Source organism: Macaca nemestrina, chromosome 2 (assembly GCF_043159975.1).
Source record: "Macaca nemestrina isolate mMacNem1 chromosome 2, mMacNem.hap1, whole genome shotgun sequence".
NCBI classification, from domain to species: domain Eukaryota; kingdom Metazoa; phylum Chordata; class Mammalia; order Primates; family Cercopithecidae; genus Macaca; species Macaca nemestrina.
Genome location: NC_092126.1, coordinates 56,878,714 through 56,904,129, shown reverse-complemented (window position 1 = coordinate 56,904,129; position 25,416 = coordinate 56,878,714). Strand labels below are relative to the sequence as shown.

Here is a 25,416-nt window from a genome sequence, read left to right as displayed (position 1 = left end):
GTATATAAAATACTAGGTTTAATACTAAGTATTATGTATTTAATACTATTAGTATTTTATATATTTTATATATATTTTATATTTTTAATAAATATTTTTATTTTATTTTATATATTTTATATTTTATTTTATTTTATATATTTATATATAAATTTTATATATATAAATATATTTTATATTTTATATACTAAGTATTAAACCTATAGTAATATTACTAATACTAATACTTAGTATTAAGTACTAAGTACTAAGTATTAATACTAAGTATTAAACCTAGTATTTTATATACATATAAAACACTATATATATATAAACGCTAGGTATATACATATAAAACACTAGGTGTATACATAAACACACTAGGTTTAAACCTAGTACTTTATACATATGTATATATAAAACCTAGTATTTAATATACAGATAATACTAGGTTTAATACATATATTATACTAGGTATTTATATAGACCTCCAACTTTATATATATACACCCACATATATATTTATATATCAAAGCTGAATATATATATTAAAGTTGAAAGTCTTCTGAGACCTGCCCTAAACACTGCAGCTTCACTATCAGGAGGGGTCAGATAGAGAAATGGAGGTGCCAATCACTTATGAGAAACATTCTGACATTGTTAATGATTCACGAAGCCTCCTCTCTTTAGGGTCCTAAATACCACTTGAAAATTTAGTAGTGGATGAGCTTCTAAAAAGGTAATGACTGCTTTCTGGTGTTAAAATATCTACCTTCCTAAAAGCCAGAACTGGTTATATCCTTTTGGTGGACAGAAAACCCTCATGAGAAGGGCAAAAGAGAACGTCAGGGATAGTGATAAAGTTATCTCTGGGGAGGTAGGAAGGAGAAAAGAACTGGAAAGGAAGGAGGGGTTCGCTGTAATAGTCTAAAAAAATAGAAAATGAAGCAAATATGTTAAAATATTAACATTTATTCAATCTGAGTGATAGGTACACAGAAATTGATTACCTTTATTTATCTTTTAATTTCTCTACAGGTTTAAAGCACTTTATAACAAAAAAAAATTAAAGTAAAATTTAAGTGAAAAGAAGACACAAAAGGCACAAAGAAATGCAGACTGGTGCCTAAGAAATGCTAAGTGGCAAAGTTCAATCATGCTGCTTTCATTAAATGTAATTGCCAAGCAACACAATAAATACACACAAGCCTCCCGGGAACACTAAACTCCAAGATAACATACACTAAAGTCAGAACTCACTTTATAGTTTTACATTTTATTACAAGATAGTTCTATGATATCCGTATCGTTTACATATCATTTACAAAAGACACAACATTCATTTTTTTGCCAAACAAAATGCAAGTCCATAAACAAAGTTGAACTGAAGGATATGCACTATTATTTAATTGTATGTACATGTGCTCATCTATATGAAAGCCAAACTCCAGGAGGCACAAATATGGCAGCCTGTTTCTTGGGCTAAAGCTTAGTGGGATCAGGGTGTAACTGACATAAAAATCCACATTTCTTTGTAGCATTCTTTCGGAGACCAACAGCAGGATTTAGGCCTATGCTAACAAACACAGCTGCTGCCACAAAGAGGAAACAAAAAATCCACAGCCTTCTTTCTTCTCCTGAATCCTCTACCAAATGGTCCATACCAACAACTGAATGAACTGAATGACAGCCATTTAGAGCCGACAAGGCCTCAATGGACCTTGTCACCAGTTTTTCCACATATCTGTTTTGGGATACACATATCATGAGATCATTAGATTAGGGTATAAGGCTGCTAATTAATACACCAATTCTGTGGTTCGCTTTGACCACCTAACCACATGCAAAATTTTAAAAAATATCACAGAATTTACAAACTGTTATCATAGACGTCAAATCTGAATACTTTATTGGACACACAACATTTCTTTAAAATTTGAGTTGGGAAAATACTCATAAAAGTCTGGATTTGTATATTCTCTTTTCTAATTATCAGAACATCTGGTCACAGTGAGCCCCTGCACTCACCTGGTTTGAGCTAAGTAGTAGCTGCTCAATTTATATAAGGCCTGTTCACCACAGCTCCCACCACTCCCTATCACCTACATAAACCAACATCATGTATTCATTCTACTTGCCCTGCCACTGTGGGTATTTTAATTTTGGGCATAATCATAAGGGTGCTATACCTCAGAGGCCAGGGAAATGAACAGATTCTCCTGAGAACAAAATCAGGAGGTGGGAACAAGACAGGGAGAAAGTGCTTGGTGTACTGAATTTTGAATTCCAATACAGGTGAGAAGAGGGAAGGTAAAGCTTGAAGCAGAAATTGTCTCCCACCATTTACCTATGCACATTCCCACGGCCCTGGCTATACAGCACCAACATTAACAACTCCTTTTCTTACACTGGTGTTTTCCCTAAATGCACATTCCTGATTCTGAACACTTCTGTCACCTCTGCTCTGATATTGCCTAAGGACTCATGGAGGTGTACTGGCTTGTTTTTGATGCAAAGCTCCCCCGAACCAAGCCAGTCACGGGAATTCCTTTCTACTCGCTAATTCACCAGATATTCACAAATGCTGTGCCCAAACTCTTATCAAGTAAACTAAGCATCAAACTGTGACATTTTGTAAGCCACGAAGAAAAAAATATACACTTAAAAAGCAAAAGGTGTCTGATGCAGAGAAGAGAAATTACTCAGCAACACAAAATTAAGTGTCAGAGACAAGCACACAAAAAAGGCACAGAGGGAGATGGAACAGAATACCATTCATTAATCAGCTTTAAGAATATATAAATATTTCTATATCAAATTAAATTTCCAAGGAAGGGCTAGATGCAGTGGCTCATGCCTGCAATCCCAGCACTTTGGGAGGCTGAGGCTGGCGGATCACTTGAGGGCAGGAATTCAAGACCAGCCTGGCCAACACGGTGAAACCCCATCTCTACTAAAAATACAAAAAGTAGCTGGGTGTGGTGGAACATGCCTGTAGTCCCAGCTACTCAGGAGGAGGCTGAGGCAGGAGAATCACATGAACCTAGGAGACTGCAGTGAGCTGAGATCGTGCCACTGTACTCTAGCCTGGGCGACAGAGCAAGATCCCATTTCAAAAAAAAAAAAAAAAATTCCAAGGAAGAACTGCAACTAGCTCTCTATTGTGCAGAGATACATATACAGGTACATACATACATGTACATATCAATGCATACATACACAAATAAACACACACGCATATATATGTACACAGCCATAATAATGACAAAGTGCAGGTTATGTTAGTACTATGCTTACACTACACTATATTTAACAAAAAGAGAGACCTCGTAGAAAGAGTTTCCAAAGTTCACAGTACATCAATCTCATAGCACTTTATTTTATCAAACCTAATTTTCCTGATCAGAAGTGTCAAAGTTCACGTTCTCATTAGTGCCGGCAGAGTTCCGAGAAACATTTCACAATCTAAAAGGAGTCTTTCTCTTTAGAGTTACAGTATCACTGGCAGAAAAGAACAAAAGCCAAATCCACACATAATTTCCACAACTTGTTTTTTTCCTACCACAGATAGAAAAGAAGGTAAACACTCACTGCAGAGAGCTGGCTCCATGTGGATCTCAATGGCTTATGGTGAATCACAATTTTTTCATCTGACTTCTGTTCTTTGGGCTCCGACTCTTCATCAGAATCAATGTCAAGGGCCTTTTCCTTGTAGTTTTGATACAGGACAGCATTTTCTGCAAGAAAACAAGGCCTATGTGTCACTAATTGTTCTCAATCATTATGTTACTTGTTCTAAATAAACATCATATGTACCCAATGTTTGGCCTCCAATTTTATAAACAACAGAGAGACAAACAGATTTAGTCCCTGTAGAATAATTACAGAAAAGTGATTTTCTCATTCACATAGCTCTATCTCAAACTCAAGTGCAGGGGAGGAGGAGGAGTCCATATAGAGAATGTCAACGGAAGCAAAGTTTCCATGTTTCTGTCCACTACTCATGAAAGACAGTCAGGCCTATTAAATCACTGTAATTTAGGTTAAATTACATCCTACCTTTTATTTCAGGTCCGTCACCATTCATTTATCTATTTAATAAACACTTATTGTATATCTATGATGTGCCAAGGGCTGAAAGTAAAATGGAAAACAAAAGAAAGACACCCCTCATGCCTTATGAATAAGTTTATTCATAAGTTTAATAAGAAAAACTGTCAAATTCACTCATGCATTTATTCATTCAACTGTTACTTAGAAAACACCTACACCTACTAAGAACCTAGTAGGTTGTCCCACAAGAAGCAACAGCTTAGCACCTGTTATTCTACAGTAATAGAAACAAAATAAAAATCTCAATCTTCAGGAGCTGACACTAAAGCATGAGAGAACTGCAATAAATAAGCAAGTAACTTTGATAGTATTTTGATGCTGATAAGTGTCATGAAGAAACATGAAACAGGGAAGGGGGGGTAGAAAGTGCTGGGAGGAGGGCATGTAGATTTTAAGTAGGGTAGTTTAGGAAGGCCTCACTGGGGTGACAATTAAGTAGAGACATAGAAGAGGTGAGAAAGTGAGCCACCTGTATCAAAACTACAACGAAAAGGCCCTTGATGTTGACTCTGATGAAGAACTGGTGACCAAACAGCATCTCACTGGGGCACAGCCAGTATAAAGCCCTGGGACATGAGTCTACTTGGTATGTCTGTATTTACCAAGAGCAGCAAGGACGACAGCGTGGCTGGAGTACGAAGAAAATGGGCGGAAAGTACAGAAGATGGGAGTTGAAGCCGGGCATCGTGGCTCACACCTGGAATCTCAGCACTTTGGGAGGCTGAGGTGGGCAGATCACTTGAGGTCAGGAGTTCGAGACCAGCCTGGGCAACATAAAGAGACCCTGCCTCTATCAAAAATACAACAAATTAGCTGAGTATGGTGGTGTGCCCCTGTTGTCCCAGGCACTCGGGAGGTTGAGGCAGGAGAATAGCCTGAACCTGGGAAGCAGAGGTTGCAATGAACCGAGATCATGCCACTGCACTCCAGACTGGACCCCATTTCAAAAAAAAAAAAAAAAAAAGAAGAAGAAAAAGAAGAAGATGGGGGAGGGTGACCAGAGGGCTTTTAGAAATTTTTTTAAAAAAATTTCTAGGTCATTATATTTGAGAAGAAATGAGAGGATACACAGAAACAGCTCCTTATAAAAGGAAATAACATAAAACTAGTTATAATGAAGTAGGGCCTTGCCTCAGCCATTAAAGGACTTTGATTTTTACTCAAAATGTGATGGGAAGTCACTATAAGTTTGAGGACATAATGATCTTACACAAATACATGCTTACGAACTGAAGGATTTATATACAGGTACGAACAGACTGTCAGTAGGGTGTGATGTAGTCTGGCAGTCAGGTATTTGGTCAATGAGGAAAGTCTAAGGTCTGAAAGCTGAGAAGCCACAAAGCTAAAGGAAAAGCACACACAAAAGCTATAATGGGAACATAAGAGGAAACATAATACAGTCATGCATTGCATAACATTGTTTTGATCAATGACAAACCACATTTACAACGGTGGTCCCATATATTATAAAGGAGCTAAAAAATTCCTATCACCTAGTCATCTTAATGTTGTAGTGTACCACATTACTCACACGTCTATGGTAATGCTGGTGTAAACAAACTGACTGCACTGCCAAAAATATAAAAGTACAGCACATACAATTATGTACAGTTAATGATACTTGATAATGATAATAAACTATGTTACTGGTTTATGTATTTACTATACCATACTTTTTATCATTATTTTAGAGTGTACTCCTACTTACCAAAAAAAAAAAAAAAAAGTTAACTGTGAACCAGCGTCAGGCAGGTCCTTCAGGAGGTATTCCAGAAGAAGACATTGTTATCATGGAAGATGAAAGCCCCATGCATGTTATTGCCCCTGAAGACCTTCTTGTGGGACACGATATTGAGATGGAGGACAGTGATATTGATGATTCTGACCCTCTGCAGGCCTAGGCTAATCCATGTGTTTAGTTTCAACAAAAGAATTTCAAAGGCCGGGCGCGGTGGCTCAAGCCTGTAATCCCAGCACTTTGGGAGGCCGAGATGGGTGGATCACGAGGTCAGGAGATCGAGACCATCCTGGCTAACACGGTGAAACCCCGTCTCTACTAAAAAAATACAAAAAAAAACTAGCCGGGCAAGGTGGCGGGCGCCTGTAGTCCCAGCTACTCGGGAGGCTGAGGCAGGAGAATGGCGGGAACCCAGGAGGCGGAGCTGCAGTGAGCTGAGATCCGGCCACTGCACTCCAGCTTGGGCGACAGAGCGAGACTCCATCTCAAAAAAAAAAAAAAAAAAAAAAAAAAGAATTTCAAAAATAAACATGAAAATTTTTTACAATAAGAAAATGCTTACAAAATAGGTATGTAAAGAAATAAAAATATTTCTGTACAGCTGTACAGTGCGTTTGTGTTTTAAGCTGTGTTAAAACTAGAGTTTAGAAGTTTCAAAAAATTTTAAATTTTACAAAATAAGTTACAGTAAGCTAAAGTTAATTTATTATTGAAGAAAAAAGTTTTTTAATAAATTTGATGTAGCTGAAGTATACACTATTTATGAAGTCTACAACAGTGTACGGTAATGTTCTAGGCCTTCCCATTCACTCACTACTCATTCACTGACTCACCCAGAGCCACTTTCAGTACTGCTAGCTCCATTCACGGTAAGAGTCCTATAGAAGAGTACCATTTTTAATTTTTTACATCGTATTTTTACTGTACTTTTTCTGTTTAGATACACACATATCATTGTGTTACAACTACCTAACAGTATTCAGTACAGTAACATGCTGTACAGGTTTGGCTGTACCATATGTCCTAGGCTATACCATCCGGTTTGTGTAAGCACGCTCTATGATGTCTGCACAACAACAAAATTGCCCAAGGATGTATTTCTCAGAACGTATCCTCATCATTAAGTGATACACCGCTATATCTTAAAAGAACTAGGGAGAGTCAATGTGGTTAAAGCTTGGGTATGTCTAGTGGCCACATTGTACAAGGTGAGTTTAGAGAAATAAGCCAGACAGTCCAAATCAACAAAATACTTGCAGGCAATGCTAAAAACTGGATTTTACCCTGAGTACAAAAGGATTGAGTTTCTTTCATACTGTCATGATAGCATCTCTTTCCTGAACACAATGGGACTCCATGAAAAGGGAAGACTTGCTTAGAGTAGAGAACAAAACATTGACTACCTAGGAGACTAAGAAGCTATTGGGGTAGTCAATGAAAGAGGATGGAGGTTTGAGCTATATAACATAGAACAGACTGGTGAAAGACTAGATATGGGGGCAGAGACAAGGAGATGTTAAGGATGTTTCCTAGGTCTGCAGGCCTCACAACCAGAAAGTAGGAGATGGGAACACCAGAAGAGATTCAGGTTTAGTGGGGAAGATTATGAGTTTGGTTTGGGGCATTTTGAGTTTGAACTGCCTTTCCCATCTACCAAAACAAGCAAGCATCTGCCCCTTTTCTCATCAACTATAGATTATTCTGTATGCACTATGACTAAAGTAACACTATGCAAGATTTTACTGGTCTCTGATTGTCATGCTATGTAAAGTAGATTACGAGGGTAAAGACTGAGTCTCCCCTAGTCTTTAAAGCACTAAGTAGTTGGCACAAAGTATACGCATAACATTGCTGATAGATTTCTCATTTTCACGACAACATAGGCAACATTATTATTAATCTCATTTCACACATGAGGTGGCTCAGTGAGGGCCCAGTTATATAAAGGGTTTTTCTCAGTATCACTCAACTGATGAATAGGAGCAGGTCTGCCTGGCTCTATCTAATATCACAGATTCTCACCATTTGGCCACACTGCTTCCCTAGTTACATTCTTGTTAATCATTAACTGTAAGAATCCTGTGTTCCTCGTGTACATATATATGTGTGAAAAAAATTTCTAGGTCATTATATTTGAGAAGAAATGAGAGGATACACAGAAACAACTTCTTATAAAAGGAAATAACGTAAAACTAGTTACAATGAAGTCTAGTCTCTGACTTTAAAAAAAACTTAAAATTTTAAACTCTCTTAGGCAAAGGTCACAAAATAAATACCAAATTCCAGGGAATGTAAAGCATCTCCTTAGGTAAATATTAGGTAGATGCTGTTCACTTCATAGAGTGCTGTAAGAAGCAGCAAATGGGACTAAGAACTAGATCTGTGTCCTACTATTGGCTGTGTAACTAGGTGTGACAGTAGACAAGGTGCCAAACCTCTCAGATCTTCTGGTTTCTTCAATTATAAAATTAGGGAGATGAACTTATTCCAACCAGCTAAATACTATATCGGGATTTCCTAAGATTGGTGCGGTGAATGAATTTTTATAGATGAGTCATTTTTAAATGTTCCAATGGGAAACTCATCTTTATAAAAATTATACAGGGAATTATTTGATAATCACCTAAGGCTACGTATTTTATAACTCTGGGTGGTTGCACATTTGCTTGACTTATAGAGGGGCATCCCCTTCTTCATTATTCTTCGAAGGTTGGAAAATCTTCACACTTCAAAACATGACAAAAAGTAACTACCCTCACTACCACCATGACCCTCCAGCCCAACAAGTGCTACAGCTGGGACTGCTCCCTTCATGCTCTTCCAGTTGGCTGACACTTGAGCCATCTATTTACAGAAAGTCCATTAATCTGATTAGGGTTTGAACACCTGGTTGAAGCTGCTTTTGTTTTTGAGATCTTTAATAAAAATACTACATGGGTTGCAAAGTCTTGAGAGTATGTTTTTGTCAGTCAGGAGAGTTAGATTTCCTCCAAAGTTGAAACTTAATAAGGAAACAGGAAATCAGAAATGATAATAAAATGTGGAAATATGGGCAGAATACTAAGTCAAAGGAAATGTGACCTAAAGAAATATGACTTCAAATCTAAATGCCAAAATCAGAATTTTTAACTAAAAAGCTAGAGCTTGGTCTTACTCTTTCTCTGTTTCCTGAGGGACATGGAGATGGAGCCAAGGTAGAGAAGAATTAAAAATCCCAGGACATTGACTGAAAAAGTTATCAGCCTATAAAAAATGCCATTAACTATATTCACCATTAGCATTACTAGGTAAAAATTTAGCTTAATGAGAAGCTTTGGACTGTATAATTTGGGAAGAAGTTGAACATATTTCTCAAAGATGTAGTTGGATTTCAACTTATAATTGGCATTCCACATTGAAACAGCAATAAAAGTTTTGAAAATTAAATGCTTACCTTCCCCATCAAACGTTCCTTGTCCTTTCATCATTTTTTTCTAAGAGACAAAAACAAAAGCAAAAAAAAAAAAAAAAAAAAAAAAAAGGAGAAGCAAACTATGTATGAATGAGCCAAATACAAAATATGGCTATTTTAAGTACTTTTTTTTTTTTGTCATTACATTAATTAGATTTCCAAGAGCACAGAGAAGCTGAGCCCCGGAGGAGTTCACCCATTTGATAACTACAATTCACTGAAACAATGAAATAAAATGTACAAGATCTCCCATACCCTGTCAAAACAGACTGAGAATCCTCAAATAACTAGCAGGTCAGCTCATTTTACTACTCGTGATTCACCATCACTGTTAAATTGAACTTTGCTATACTTGCAGAGTTGGAAAAAACACATAAAATGTTATGTAATTTCTTTAAGACCATGGGCTCTAAAATAAAACAGGCTTGCTTGTGTTTTGCATATGTGACATTTATATAGACTGGTTCCAGTGCTCTGATTAACCAAGAAAAAATGTGGCTGCCAAAAAGAATCTCTGCCCTATTGCTGAGATCTGTCTTGTTTCTGCGGAAGGCAGCATACACTCCAAAATATCCCTCTTCAGTTTTCCCTGTTTCTTTATGTCATATTTGGCAATATTTTAATAAGTGCAGCTAATGGGACAATACAGGGGAGCAATACCACAACAGTGTCACCCTAACCTGAAGTTTTCAGCTGCCAATTTGTTAAATGCACTCAAGGATGAATGGGCATACAACGGGAATAAAACACAACCATAGGCCATGGTGACAAAAACAAGCAACAAAAAAGATGACAAAAGATTTGTGTCTTTTGTGATCCTGGCAGTTGATTTTCAAATTCACATTCTACCTGAATGACATCAAGTGTGTAGTAACCACTCAAAAAACAATTCAGTAAGTAAAAGCAAAAAAAAAATCAACAGGCTCAAACAGGAATCAGCATTTTTCTGAATCAGCTGTGATAACAGCTACCATTGACGGAAACCTCTGAGCAAACTCCAGACAACTTGACTGCAGAGTGCGGGTCTGAGCATGCTCCTCCCCCTTTCAGCTATCTCTTTTAAAAGTGGTCAAGACTCATTCAGCCAATAATCTGCCATATTTCACTCTTGTCCCCCCAGTTCTGCCTGAGCTTAGAAATTTAAAGGTGATGAATTTCACTTCTTCCAACAAAGCTGCACTAAACTCAGCTGTGCCGGCCAGCATCAAAGTGGCCAAGAGCTGGATGTACACTAGTAATCAACAGCAAAACACAGAATTAAAAGGGAATGACTTCTTCGGGTTTTCTCTATGCTCCTCCTCCCCACCCCCAACACATTTACTTTTGGCTTAGTGAATGGCGTGTCACACTCCTGCCCACTTTTACCTTTATCCTTCCCAGACTGGAAAACTTCTCCTTGTCTTCCATCACTGCTTTCAGAACAGGCTGGGACATTCTGTTCTTCTTCTTCGAACTGGTAGGACTGTCAAAATCAAAGCCACTGACCACTGCCCTGCGATAAGACGTGGACCGCAAGCCTCTCCGCAGAGACCCTGGGCTATCCACGTCGTTATCGAACTCACTCTCCTCCCCTGCGTGACCCAGAGGTCCTCCTAGGCCCTCCACCATGCTGCGCACCTTGAGGAGTCTCTTGTGGGGCTCCACATTCTGATTGTTGGATTTACTTATTTTAATTTCCGAGGCCAGACTCTTCGGAATGATCTGCTGCTTCCCCACTTTGAGGGCGGCGGGGCTGTTTGTACTCAAAACCACGGAAGGATTCTCGAGGAGCTCGTTCTCCTGGGAGGGGAGCCTTTGGAGGGGAAGTTTTTGTTCTGAAGAACTTTTCTGGGGCGCAGGAGAGAGCCCCCGTTCGGGCTCCTTAGCCTTCTGGCTGGACTGTGAACCCGACCCAGGAGAATCGTTATTAGCGGCAAGGCCATTTGCAGTGGGCGAAGGCACCGGGCTGGCATTCAACCCAGTCGGGTCCTCTTCGGGGGTGCAGGGGGCGGGCGCGTTAGGAGTCCGCGGAGAGCGCAGAACCGGCGGCGGCGGCGCAGGCAAGGTCACCGGGCCATTTGCTGGGGATTTCGGGGAGCCTCCCGGCACCGCTTTGGGGAGCTTGGGTGACTTGGGCCGTCGAAGTCGAGGAGAGGCAGCCCTGTACTCCGGGGATGCCGTCCCACCATTGGCCACCGCTCTCCGCTGGGCTCCCAGAAGCAGGGGGCTCCTATGTACCGTCCTGCTGTCCGAGTCGGTGGGCACCTGGGCGACAGTCTGCGCTGCAGGGAGCGTCCCTCGGTCCTCCACCGGAAAATCTGTAATTAGCAACCCGTTGGGGCTCTGGTAGGACTGGGGCCTCGGCTTGCTCCGGCCCAGCAGCTGGGGCTGAGGAATCGACCGCCTCCGCCACAAAGGGGTTATGCTGTTGCTAGAAAAATCCACTTCGCTCTCGCCGTCCATAGCCGGGCCTCGAAGTCAGCCCCGGTAGGAGCAACACCGGGTCAGTCTTGCCTAAAGAGGAAAGAAGTTAGGAAACTGTGCCCGCGGATAGGCGGGGACGCCTGGCCGACTCGCGTGCTCCGAGTCCGGCGGTCCCCCTGCTGCTGCGCAGGACACGACTGCACCGCACTTACCCGCCCTTTCTCGGGCAAAAACTGCACCACTGCGGTGCGCGGTCCCAGGCAGAAATCTGGGGTGCCGCCCAAATGGATTAATCCAATCAACTCCGCGTCCCTCCCACGCCAAAAGACCACCCGCACCAAACGAGCCCGCCACCAATTCACTGAGTGCAAGCCGAGGCACAAGAAACTTGGGACGAGTTCAGCTTTCTTGGGAAACTCGCCGCGGGACGCTCCCTTCTGTCGCCATCCAGCCGCCCGCCCTCATCGTGGGTACCCTCGTGCTCCAGATGCGCGGCTCCCAGGCAAATTTACCTTCTGGGACTTGCAATGTCCGGGGCCAAGGAGCACCCACTGCCCCGTGGGTGGCCCGGGTCCGGGACCGAAGCGCCGCCGCGAGAGCTTAAGAGAACGCTGCAGCCGACCGCGGCACCGGCCCCGCCCCCACGCCTGACTACGCCCACACACTTGGCCCCGCCCCCGTTTCGGCCCCGCCCAGATCCGCCTCCGTTGCAGCCAGAAGCAAGAAGCTGTCTTCCCGCCCCCGCGCGCCTGCAATCAGCCCCAGTCTGCCTGGGAAACAGAGGAGCGCACCTGAGGTGGGTTCTGAGCTCCAGCGTTTGGGCTGGAAGTTGCGGACTAGTAGCTGCGGCGGCACTGGAGTGTAGGCGCGCGGGGTTGTTGCCAGGGGCATAGCGTGAGAACAAGCAAGGGAGTCCTGCTGAATTGCAGCTTAGGAAGCCCTGAATCCCGGAGGTGTATTGAAACAGAACGCGCGGCGGAGTAGACTTTGTGAGACGCGTGGGTAGTAGCGCAGCATTCTAACGCAGAGTCATGCCCACTCAGCATTCAGGTGGTCTTAATCAGATGGGCTTGTTTCACTGCTGAGCATGCATTATATTATAAACAGATAGATGTGCTTGTTTGTGCCTAGAGTCTTTCTGTAGGAAAGACTGGCAGCTCTGAAGTGGGAAACTGGGTGACTAGGAAACCGGAGGGAGGGAGAGTTTTCATATAATTATTTTTGGTCCTTGTATGCTTTGAATCTTGAAATCTATCTATGAAAAATAAGCTCAATTTACACTACAAAAATAGTATTGGTTTCTAACAGTACATAGACTACAACTCAAAATCCTTACCATGGCTTACAAGAAGACACTGCACTACTGCCGTAACTCTTCAGCCTAGTCTTTCCATCATCACTTTCTCCTTCATTATTTTTTTGGCCACACTCAAAGTTTGCTAGCCTCAGAACCTTCCCTTTCGTTCCTTCTTGACCTGACTTGACACTGCATGAGAAAGGCAGTGTCCACTCCTTAATTATACCATTGCCCCGTTTATTTTCCCAGTCACTTGTTCTCTTCTATTTCTGCACTTGTCAAATTTTGTATATTATATATATGTATTTATGTGTTTATGTTTATTGTCTGTTTTGTCTTTACAAGGTAATTTCCATGAGGGCAGGGGTCATGTTTTTGTTTTTTTTTCTTCCGTATTTCAGGCACATGGTAGGCACTTAATATTTATTTAATGAATGAGTGAATGAATGACAGGAATGAAGTGAAAACAGTGACCATTTCTTCCAAAGTGCTTGGTTGCCAAATAGTAGAAAGATGGCTGTGTCTTGGCCAGTCTCCTGCTGTGTGACAATAATCAGGCAAACTTGAGAAGACAAATAATTTTAGACCATAAGAGCTGTGTAATTGATTCTATTAGCAAGACATATGGGCCCTTCTCCAAGTTCTCTTTCAGCATTCATGCATTCAGCAGGGATGCAGTGAGCATCCACTGTGTGCAAGTTACGCTGCCTGTTTTTGCCCTAAATTGAATGCAATGGCCAAAAATATTAAGATGTGATCTCTGGGTGGTGAGATGAAGGATAATATGTTTCATGCTTCTTTATATTTTTCTGTACTTACAAAATATACTGTGCAATGAAGATATATTACTTTGATCTGAGACATTTTCATAAACAAAGAAAAGAATAAATGGCATCGAAAAATGTATAAGAAACCTTTTTTTTTTTTTTTGAGACAGAGTTTAGCTCTTGTTGCCCAGGCTGGAGTGCAATGACGCGAGCTTGGCGCACCACAACCTCCAGACCTCCCAGGTTCAAGCGGTTCTCCTGCCTCAGCCTCCCGAGTAGCTGGGATTACAGGCATGTGCCACCACGTCCGGCTAATTTTGTATTTTTAGTAGTGAAAGCGTTCTCCATGTTGGTCAGGCTGGGCTGGAACTCCCGACCTCAGGTGAACCGCCCACCTTGGCCTCCCAAAGTTCTGGGAATTACAGGTGTGAGCCACCACTCCTGGCCTAAGAAAATTTTTAAAAAAGAAATTTTCCAAATTGGGCGGAAGACATATGGCTGATTACATACTCAGGCGTAGATACAGAGACTTTTTTTTTTTAATATAAGGTGTTTTCTATACCAACATGTACTGCTGTTATGTTGGAAAAATATAATAAATTAATTTCAAAAGTGGTTACCTAATGAGAAATGGAGTATTCACCTAATTCAAAACACAACCTGTGACCTATATTAAGAAGCTATAAAAGGTGATGTGAGAAGGTGGCTTTTCTTGAAATTATGTTGCCTCTACAAACAAGTGTAACCGATATTTGTGAAGACTTCATACGATCTTCTTTTTTTTTTTTTTTTGAGACGGAGTCTCGCTCTGCCGCCCAGGCTGGAGTGCAGTGGCCGGATCTCAGCTCACTGCAAGCTCCGCCTCCCGGGTTCACGCCATTCTCCTGCCTCAGCCTCCCGAGTAGTTGGGACTACAGGCGCCCGCCACCGCGCCCGGCTAGTTTTTTGTATTTTTTAGTAGAGACGGGGTTTCACCGTGTTAGCCAGGATGGTCTCGATCTCCTGACCTCGTGATCCGCCCGTCTCGGCCTCCCAAAGTGCTGGGATTACAGGCTTGAGCCACCGCGCCCGGCCCATACGATCTTCTTACCTCATTTCCAACAAACAACAAAATACCTACCAAAACAACAACAAAACACCAAGCTGTGGTCCTTCACTGAGGGAAGTTTACAAACTCACAGGCCTGGTGCCTATTCAATGTATTGGTATCTATTCAAATCTAAGATATCTTCAATTATATGTTCCACCAAGAAAGGAAAAGAGCTGCTAATTAAACTAAGACAAAATGTTATGTCATATCGAATTCTTACTTTATACTTACTGGGTACTTTTAGACACTTATACATAGATTTGTTTAGTACTGTGTATGTGTGGGAAAGAAAATATAAGCAAAATAAATTTACTGAAGTCCCGAACATTGAGCCTGATTCTTCTGAATACCTTTTCATGAAAAGCATTCCTATGTGAGTTTTTCCACACAGTGCCGTTGATAGTGCCCCGTTTCTTAAAAGGATGTTCCAGTCTTGTTTCTGGGATTTGCTTCCTAGACAATGACACTCATTCTGCAAATGTGATACTGGCACTATCCCATTTGACTAAACACATAGTTTTCTTGTTCAGCTGAATTGTATATCAATACAAGCTATGCAGCTTCTCTATTAATGTCCAGGAGAAAGCTTCTCACAAATTGTAGTTTCATGCCTCAACCATAGTCCTGCATGAAACATGAATTGGTTATATCAACCTCTCTTTGCTTTGAAATTTCTTTCACCTAATCTGTCGTATCTGGTAATTTCTCCTGCCTTCAACTGTGTTTCTTGGCATGTGGCTTTGACACAGTAGGACTAAATTTCATAGAATTTAGTAGAAATGATGACAATTCATTTATGCCCATGTTCAAATATAGGCAATGCCAACTCTATCATCACTGTCACCTGACCACTGGCTGTTTATTTGATAGTAAGATGCATCCCATTTTCAGAGAAATTAGCATGTGGTACCAAATTGTTCTTAAAATTGAAGAAATACAGTATGTCGAATATTTGTAATGATATTTTCCGCTGGTATATTCCAATGGTATATAGAACTATTAGAATATTCAATGGTATAATGCAAGATATATATGGCTACATTTACTAAATGAATTCACATTGGTCACAAATTTTGTGTCCCAAACACAATAATTAGGCTAATTTTTAAACACAAATTGTTAGCTTGTCTTATTACAATATATGTCCAGTTTTCCAATATATCCCATCCCATGCACCTTTTGTTTATACATTGAACAAATATTTATTGGGTGCATTCAAGTGCCAAGCATTATTAGGACAGACATTCCTGAACCTTACAGTTTGGCTCATGGAAACATGACTGAAACATTAAAATAGTAATGTAAGACACCCACACTGTGTAAGATGCATAGTAAGCTCTCTGTTCTATGGAAACCTTTGTGAAGGAGTCTGGATAAAACTGGCCCAGATGGGTAGGTAAAGTATCACAAGGTGGAGAAGAGGAGAATGATGTCACAGAAAGATGTCCCAGGATAAGCAAAAACATGGAGAGATGGCTGGAGAACTGATATTCATTAAGTGCCAACTGTATGTTAAGCTGTGTTGTTTGTTACACGTAAGTTAATCACACATTAGTCTTAAGCCTACTTAAATGTGAAGCTGAAGCCCAAAAAGCTCTTCTCATACTGTTGATAAGTGGTTGAACCAGAATCCTAAACTTTTTCTTTACAATACTCCAGAGCCCAGGCATCAAAACATGCAAGAAACTAAGCTCACCAAAACACAGTTTGCATTTAGAAGTTGTGGGATATTAATTTGGCTGAATTTGGTGAGAATAGAATGTGGTATGCAACAGAGACTGAGGGATTGAGATTTTACCTGAATGACAACTAACTACTCTGATACGATTTGGCAGTTTGGCTCTGTGTCCCCATCCAAATCTCATCTCAAATTGTAATCCCCATGTGTTTATGGAGGGAGGTGATTGGATCATGGGGCAGTTTCCTCCATGCTGTTCTCATGATAGTGAGTGAGTTCTCAAGAGATCTTTTGGTTTTATAAGCATCTAACACTTCCCCTGCTTGCACTTCTCTCTTTTGCCACCCTGTGAAGAAGGTTCTTGCTTTCTCTTCACCTTCTGCCATGATAAGTTTCCTGACGCTTCCCTGGCCATATGGAACTGTGAGTCCATTGAGCCTCTTTCCTTTACAAATTACCTAGTCTCAGGTAGTATCTTTTTAGCAGTATGAAAATGGACTAATACATACTCCTTGAAGATACTTAAACTTTGTCATCTTCTAAAAAATGAATATGATGACACCAGTGTCAGAAATAAAAAACAAAACATTGACAGACTTGACAATTTAAACATTTTAGCCTTTGTGCATTGAGAAATGCCACATAAACCCATAAATTTTGAGGGAAATCTTCTGTTAGAAGGAAATTAGAGAAAAATGTTTAAATACATATAAAATATAAATATAAAATATAAATATAAATAGTCATATATTTAAATATTTATATATTATATATTAAAAATACATATTATATATTAAAATATATAAATAAATATATATGAAAAAGTGTTAAATGGCTATATCATACAATTAATAAGAATAAGATAACAAAAGTTGTAAAATGAACAGAGTAAGAATAAGCATTTTGGAGAAGGGTGTCCACTGTACATCAAAATATACTCAATCCCAATAATAAAAACAAAATTTAAGAAGTAATGAGATAATTTTTCATTTATTAGATTAGCAAAGATTGTCTTTTTTTTTTTTTTGAGATGGGGTCTCACTCTGTTGCCCAGGCTGGAGTGCAGTGGCACGATCCTGGCTCACTGCAACCTCCACCTCCCGGGTACAAGCAGTTCTCTGCCTCAGCCTCCCAGGTAGCTGGGATTACAGGTGTCCACCACCATACTCAGCTAATTTTTGTATTTTTAGTAGAGATGGGGTTTCACCATCTTGGCCAGACTGGTCTTGAACTCCTGACCTCATGATCCACCAGCCTCGGCCTCCCAAAGTGCTGGGATTACAGGCGTGAGCCACAGCGCCCATACAAGATTGTCTTTTAAAAAGGCAATACTCACTGTTGGTAAAAGCACAGACAAAAGAGAATTCTGAATCATTCATGGTAAGAATGTAAATTGGTACATCTTTCTGAAGAGCAATTAGATGATACTTAACCAAAATACTGATTAACTTAAATAAACCTTTTGTTATGGTGGCCAAAAGTTAGCAACAGGCTAAATATCTATCAGCAAGGGACTGGCTAATAAACCATGATGTGCAATGCAACCACCAAAAATAATTATATGCAATTATAATTATACAAAAATTCAAAATATATGATTAAATTTTTTTAGAAAGCTGTTTTAATACACACTATGCAAACTATCCTACTTTGAGTTTTACAAAGTGCAAATAGCTGTATGTAAAACTACTTCTAAATATATAAAACATATTTGTGTATATGTATAATGCCTAGATTTTGAATATTCACCAAAATGTTATGTTTACTCTGCAAGGCTGGATTAATAGTGATATTTAGATTATGTTTTGCTGTGAAACAAGCCACTCCAACACTTAGTGACATAAAATAGCAACTTCTATTATTTGTTATTTTTCACCATTTTGTGGGCTGGCTTGGCAATTCTTCAGTAGGTCTCACCTAGGTTTTCTCATGTGGCAGCAGGGAGCCAGCTGTGGGGTTGTCTGGGTCAGGAGGACAAAGCCCCCCTCTCATGCCTCACAGCTGGTTGATGCTGGCTGTTATTTGAGGCTCCTGTTCTCCGTTTCTCAAATCTTCAATGTCCTAAACAGGGTAATATCCCCGTGATTCCTGAGACAATGGAGTGGTAAGTCAAAATGATAAAGAAAAATCTGGAGAGGATACTTGAAAAACAGGTTTTGAAAATTGACTAGATCTCTTTGGGAAAAAAGTTCTTAAAAGGAGACTTTCTACAACACTTACTAATGATTTATATATTATCTTACATGTTAACATTTTGTGAGCACTTACAGTATACAGACCCTCTTTGAAGTGCTTCAACTGTATTATATAATTTAATCCTCACAACAACCTTATGAAGTAGGAACTACTACCATAATCCATTTATACACAAGAAAATTAAGTATAGCACAGAGAGTTAAAAAGCCATGCAGCCTGGCTCATAATTATTACGCTATATTGTTATATTGTTTGTGATTCCATTATGTATTTATGTTTTTTACAAATAATATAAACACCCCAACGTCAGACTGGTTCTTTATCTCCAGTATTGCTTCAGTAATGGACAGATTGATCAATTGGTGAAAATGCCCGAAGTTATAAGGAAAAGGAGGTGGAGGAAGGGATGTCATCCAAGTAGGAAGAAAGCCACAAAAGCCTGAGAAAGGAAGTTTCCGAAAGGAAAGTCATATCAGCAGCCCTGTCAGTCACCTAATATTTATTCAACTCGTGGTTGGTACCTCGCCCTCAGCTAGCTATGGGTGCAGTGATGAAGTAAATAGGCAGATGATTCTTGCCATGGTATATCAGGAAAGACCAACCTTAGATAGCATTGAATGCTAAAGATGCTGCTCACTTAGTGCCCTTGCAACTGGCACCTTCAGTCTTGGTGGGCACTGAACCCAGTTGGCAGGGCTTATGGAGAAGACAAGTAGAAAACAGTCTAGGAACTTAACTGCAATGGTGGGAATTGTGACAGTAAAAGGAAGGAGAAAAATAGGGCAGTAGATGGACGATAAGGGAGAAATAAACAGTTTTAGTTTCAAGACTGAGGACACTTGATTAGACATCAGGAAGCTGGGTTTGAGTTTGTGTTTACCACTTTTGAACTGTTGGAATGAAGACAAGTCATTTAATCTCTAAGACCACAGTTTCTTGAACTGCAACATGAAGTATTTCCTCCTCTCAAGCACAGTTTGGGAAGCACTGGTATAGATTAGAATAATTTGGATGTGGCCGGTCTAATGGTTGTAGGAAAGTAGGAAATGGGGATGGGGGCAAAGAGTAGGGGAGACCTAACCAGATAAGTGCACAAAAAACTGAATTCTAATTTATTTTCCCCCTCTTGAACAGCAAATAATTAGAATAAAATTCTATTATTTTTAACTCCATGATAAAGAGTAAAGATCATAATGAGAAAAGGGTTAGGACTTGTTGAAAATGACTCCGAGGACTCTCCATGGCCAGATGGAAGGCAAATGGCTAGAAGACTTCACCAGGTGGAGAAGGGCTTCTTTCTTGCTCCCAGCGCTTGCCTGCAGCATGCAATCTGTTCACCCACAACCGCAGTGAGAATGATTGAAAGGTGATGCATTGAACCTCCAGTGACACCATGTTTTGAGGGGGAAGGTCCCCATTTAACTAGAGTAATTAAGATCCCAGGTAAACCGTGAGGTCAGAGTATAGAGTGGCTCCCACAACTGGCAGCCACCAAGAGCTGTTCGCTTTTGTTCTTTGAATTGTAGGAATGAGGTAAGCAATTGAGCAGCCACTTTGTTCAACGTGTTCTAGTATGAGCTCACAGTATGGTTTGTACAGACGCTTTACCTCTCTAAACAGTGATTTCCTTGTTGCTTTGTTTTTTGTTTTGTGTTTGCTGTAAAATATTTAATACATGCATGTAGTAAAAATTAGGACTGCGTAAAAGTAAAAATATCTCTGTCACTCTTGTCTCTAGTTTCCAAGTTGGCCCGCTAGAGGCGTCCACTGTTAACAGTTTCTTGTACTTTATAAATTCAGATGTATGGTAGACATTAGTAAGCATATATATCCCTACACATGCTATACACTGGCACCCTGTAACAATCCTCTGTTCCTTACAATTTACCTTAAATACAATTCATTTAATGCCAATACTTATAGAACTACCATATATTTTTAATAACTGCAGAGCGTTAGGTAGATCAAATAAAATTGCCATTTTTGTAAGTCAAAAACAGTCAAATATCAGGAATTTCATATGGTTTCACCTAATAGTACATGATTCATTAGCAAATTTCCTATTAATAGACATTTAAATTATTTCTTTGCAAAATCTGAGCACCAGTGAAAAAACTGTAAAATTCCTTCCAGCTCTTAATTTCTGTAATTCTTTGCTTTGTTCCCATCCCTGAATGCCTGGAAGATGTAAGACAGTTAAAGAGAATGCTTTATTGAACAAAGATGCAGGTATTATTTAATTTTGTTATGTTTAATTTAGAGTCTGCTCTTAATGCTATCTTAATGGTGAAATCATGATGCATCAACATGCTCTAAGGGTTCTGGTACTTTTTGAGGAAATTGGGTTGAGGTGCTATAATCACTATTACTATTATTTTGATTATTTCTCTTCTTTTTTGTCCTTTCCTGGATCCTGCTCTTTCGCTGGTTAACAAGACAGCATGTAGAATCACAATTCTTGTTTCATGAAGTTTGTTAAGTAATTTGAACAAAGGTATGTCACACTGTTCCTTTTGTACAACCAGTTTAATGTTTGCAAAAAACTCAAGATTTAAAAGAACAAATCTGTTGTGTCCACTCTGTTTTCCAGGTAAATTTATATCAAGAATCATGTGAGGATACTTAAGACCGGCCGGTACTTTCAAGTTTTCTCCTGCCCAGATCTGTTTGGAAGAAATCTAGTCTTATCTGCCTCAAAAGTCCAGCAGAGAAAAATAGCTGAAATAAATGAAGCCTGTGATTACTTGGTTCTGTGTTTACCTAGACATTCTGGCATTTGGCTCAAAAGACAAAGCTTTTTAGATGTGCTATTTGAACCTGGTTTTGCTATTGATTTTAAATTGGAAGAAAAAATGGTAACAAAGTAAAGCTCTCTAAATCATACACATTTGGGCTGACTACCAAGCTAGTCTCACCCAGCAGTACTAATAGAACGTGAAAAATGCTTTCCAGGGTTGAGGTCTGCCACCTAGCAACCGCTTTGAAATACCTCCTGCACTGACCCAAGGCTACTCAAAATGCCCAGTTTTGAAATTGGTGGGACATTTTGCTGTGTATGGGCCACAGTCATTGAAAGGAGGATTAGAACTTTGTTTTTCAGGCCAAAGACATGCAGATTAGAAGGACTGTTTAATTTAACTGCTCAACTGGTTTGGAAATAGAACTGGCAGATTAAATACAGATGAAAGATAATTGCATCAGATATATGCTTAAAAAATCACTTGTTTATCTGAAATTGAAATTGAACTAAGCATCCCATTTTTTTAAAGTTAAAACTGGCAATCCTATTTTGGAGAGACTTTTTTAGTACAGGGGAGAGGGGATATTTGTAAAATATGCACTGTATATACTAACTTGATCCCCCAAGGCTGATGATGTTATAGACCTAGACACCTTTCTCAGAGCACTGGCTGTTGGGCCTGTGAAGAAGCCTGAAGCATAGGAGACCAAAGGTGTGGGTAGGGCAGGAACTAACAGAAGACAAGAAATTGCTTCAAGTTTGCACTCAGGAAAGCTATGCTGAATGTAGGACAGGCAAAGGAAGGGGTTGAGCACAGAAGGGCAGTGACATCCCACAGGCAAAATGGTGGGTGGCGAGGAGAGGGAAGTGCCCAGAAATCAAGAAGGAAGTGGATATGGCATGACATCAGCAGTCATTTTATTTTTGAGGACAGAAGGGGTGAAGTGAAGCCATCGACATCAATATTCACTCCGAAGCCTGGGCTGAGGTGGGAGGGGTGTAGCCTGGGATCCACTGGAGGGCATTGCCACCTTCATGCGGCATCCCAGCAATTCTCAGGCTGCTTGCACCAGCAAGGGTGCCAGCCTGGGAGTGCAGAGGCTTTTTCAGGGACCCCCTTTCAGCTTCACCTGGCCCAGTTCTGAACTTGTGATTTTGATATCACAAGCTCCTATCCCCCAAATCTGTAGCCTCCGCTCACAGAATTAACCTGGCAGTACAGAACAGTTAAAACATAGAACTACATACATAATCCCTATGTGTCTGTACATAATTCAACACCTTCTGAAGAACACACAAGAAGCTGCTAACTGTGGCTGTGGTGGTGGAGGGCGAGTGGGTTGGAGGAGGTGGATCCTGAATGAAAGCGAGATATATTTATTCCATATATCGTACATGCTCATCTATTTATTTTTCCTTGTGTATGTATCACTGACTCAAAATGAAATTTAAATATCATTACTATAGACAAAGCCAGCGCAGAATCTGACTCACATTTAAACTACCTGCATCATTGATTTAAGATGGCTCATTACACTAAGGTGTTTTAAAATAAACATTTTATATGGTTTTGTATTATATGTTTGAGAGGCCTGGGGTCTGACATTTTAGTGTGCTTTCTGGAAAATTTGCTGCTGAAATAAGGGAAAAATCAATAGCAACTCTTGACCAAAAGCTTTTGCTTATCTTTTCAAGTATTTACTCTGAGTTCTGTGCCATGTTGTTTTTATATATAGATATTTGAAAGTGCAAAATGAAAGTGTGATAGAAACCAGAGTCTTTTGTAGCTTTTTTTCCTAAATAAAAGCAATATAGAGTCCTCTTTTGTAAATTCCATTAGGCCAGGAGTCTTTGTCTCTTTTGTTCAATAATGGATCTCTAAGACCTAGAGCCTTTCTTGGCATACATTAGGTGCTCAGTAAATATTTGTTGAATGAAGGAATACATAATCATGATAAAACTCCAAGCATTACAGAAGAATATGCCATGGAATATGTAATCTTTTCTAATGCCTTTCCTCCAAATAATCATTACCCTAGTCTCTTAAAATGAAAGAACAAATCATTTTCTGAGGTGTAAAATTTCATTATAAATATATTTTTGAAAAATAATTATCAGCAATTTGAGACCAGCCTGGCCAATATGGTGAAACCCCGTCTCTACTAAAAAATACAAAAATTAGCTAGGCATGGTGGCATGCGCCTGTAGTCCCAGCTACTCGGGAGGCTCAGGCAGGAGAATCGCTTGAACCCGGCAGGCAGAGGTTGCAGTGAGCCAAGATCATGCCACTTCACTCCAGCCTGGGCAACAGCGTGAGACTCCGTCTCAAAAAATAATAATAATAATAATTCAATGGCACCATAAAGAATAAAACGACAAGCAACAGAATGGGAGAAAATGTTTGCGAAAGACTAGTATTTAAAATACATGAAGAACTCATTACAATCAATTAGAAAAATGGACAAAACACTTGAGTACACTCTTCAGGTAAGAGTAAATCCTAATGGTCCAAAAGCATATGAAAAGTGCTTCATCTCATTAGTCATGAGAGAAATGAAAAAAAAAAACAAACAAACACACAATCAGCAGTTTAACAAAAATGTAAAGTCTCTGGCCGGGTGCAGTGGCTCACACCTGTAATCCCAGCACTTTGGGAGGTCGAGGCAGGTGGATCATGAGAAAAAGATTGAGACTATCCTGGCTAACATGGTGAAACCCCATATCCACTAAAAATACAAAAAAAAAAAAGTCAAGTCTCACAATACTAATTGTTGGTGAGGATCCTGAGCAACAGGAACTCTCCTGTAGGAGAGTAACTTGGTAGTCTACTTTACATAACTCTTTGGCATTATCTTCTAAACCTGATTATACAACAATTTCATGTATATGAAATAAAAATTCATTATTAGCATAAAAGCAATATTTATTACATGCCAAAATTGGAAACTACTCAATTATCTACCATCAGAAGAAGGGATTTAAAAGTATAGTATAGATCCACTTTGGAATTCTGCAAAGCAATTAAAATGAACAAACAGCAACTTCAGGCAAAAACATGGATAAACTCATTAACATATAGTTGTCATAAGGTTCTATAATGGCTTCCCTAGGGGATCAGCAAATTGTTTCAGTGGACAGACTCTTTTAGCAATTCAGAAATGTCCCAGTGCTGAGATAGTTTCTATCCGGAAAGCCAGCTCCATCTAGGGACATGGTGTTATAGGGTTCTAGGGGAAGAGATACATATAGAGGTCACTAAAGGGGTATGTAGATGCAAGGTGGACTGTGGGGCCAGGGAAACACTCAGACACTGGCATAAAGTCCCCAGCATAAGGAGCAGAGAGCAAGTCTGTAGCTGGGGCTACCAGAATCTCTCCTGAGGTCTTTATGCTGGGATTCACAGGCCTGGCCGTGGATCAAGAGCAAATTCTGCTGCAGTGGGATTCTCGAGCATCTGGGAAGAAAGGGCTACAGAAATATGTGAGTCCTCCAACTACAGAATCCATGGAGGCAGAGGCTCTGGGTGACATGCTTGGCTTCTTGTCTCTGGCCTGGGGTCATTGTCACTGATACTGCTCTTGCTGCTTCTGCTGCTGAGTGTCTTTGGCTCAGTTATTCTTGAACCACACCAGAACTTGTGCTCAGCTCAGGGTGAGTGTTTTAGCCCGTGCCTCCATTTTTTCTTTGTGGGTTGACCATCTCATCTTCTCATAGTTTTTCTTTAATTCCTATCACTGTCTCCTATTATAGATATGTTCCTGACCCTTCCTTCTTGAAGGGACAGCCATGTAACCATTCAACCATCTGGCCATCAGTTTCCACATCTGTGAGATCAACTTCTGCCTCATGGAGCCATGAGTTCCCAAGGTACTTGCAATCCTTTACTACTGCTGTTTCTACCTGTTGTTGTCGCTTTGTTCTGAAGAACCACTGTGAGTTGGTTCTGCAAATGTGAAGAAAT

General features: G+C 40.0%; 1 protein-coding gene and 1 long non-coding RNA gene across 2 annotated transcripts in view; one reads left to right on the top strand and one right to left on the bottom strand.

Moving 5' to 3' along the window:
* Window positions 1–12,329, bottom strand: part of LOC105499008 (Rho guanine nucleotide exchange factor 26) — a 137,720-nt gene extending 125,391 nt beyond the window's left edge. The window contains exons 1-4 of the mRNA XM_011771393.3: window positions 12,200–12,329; window positions 10,650–11,777; window positions 9,267–9,306; window positions 3,571–3,716 (exon numbers count right to left, since the gene is read on the bottom strand). Coding sequence (XP_011769695.2) covers window positions 3,571–3,716; window positions 9,267–9,306; window positions 10,650–11,726 — 1,263 coding nt within the window. The 5' untranslated portion in view covers window positions 11,727–11,777; window positions 12,200–12,329. The remainder of the gene's footprint in view (window positions 1–3,570; window positions 3,717–9,266; window positions 9,307–10,649; window positions 11,778–12,199) is intronic.
* Window positions 12,330–12,376: 47 nt separating this feature from the next.
* Window positions 12,377–24,046, top strand: LOC105499011 (uncharacterized). The gene is made up of 3 exons (XR_011619818.1): window positions 12,377–12,483; window positions 21,156–21,209; window positions 21,306–24,046. It is a non-coding gene; the product is annotated as an uncharacterized lncRNA (long non-coding RNA).
* The last annotated feature ends 1,370 nt before the right edge of the window (window positions 24,047–25,416 follow it).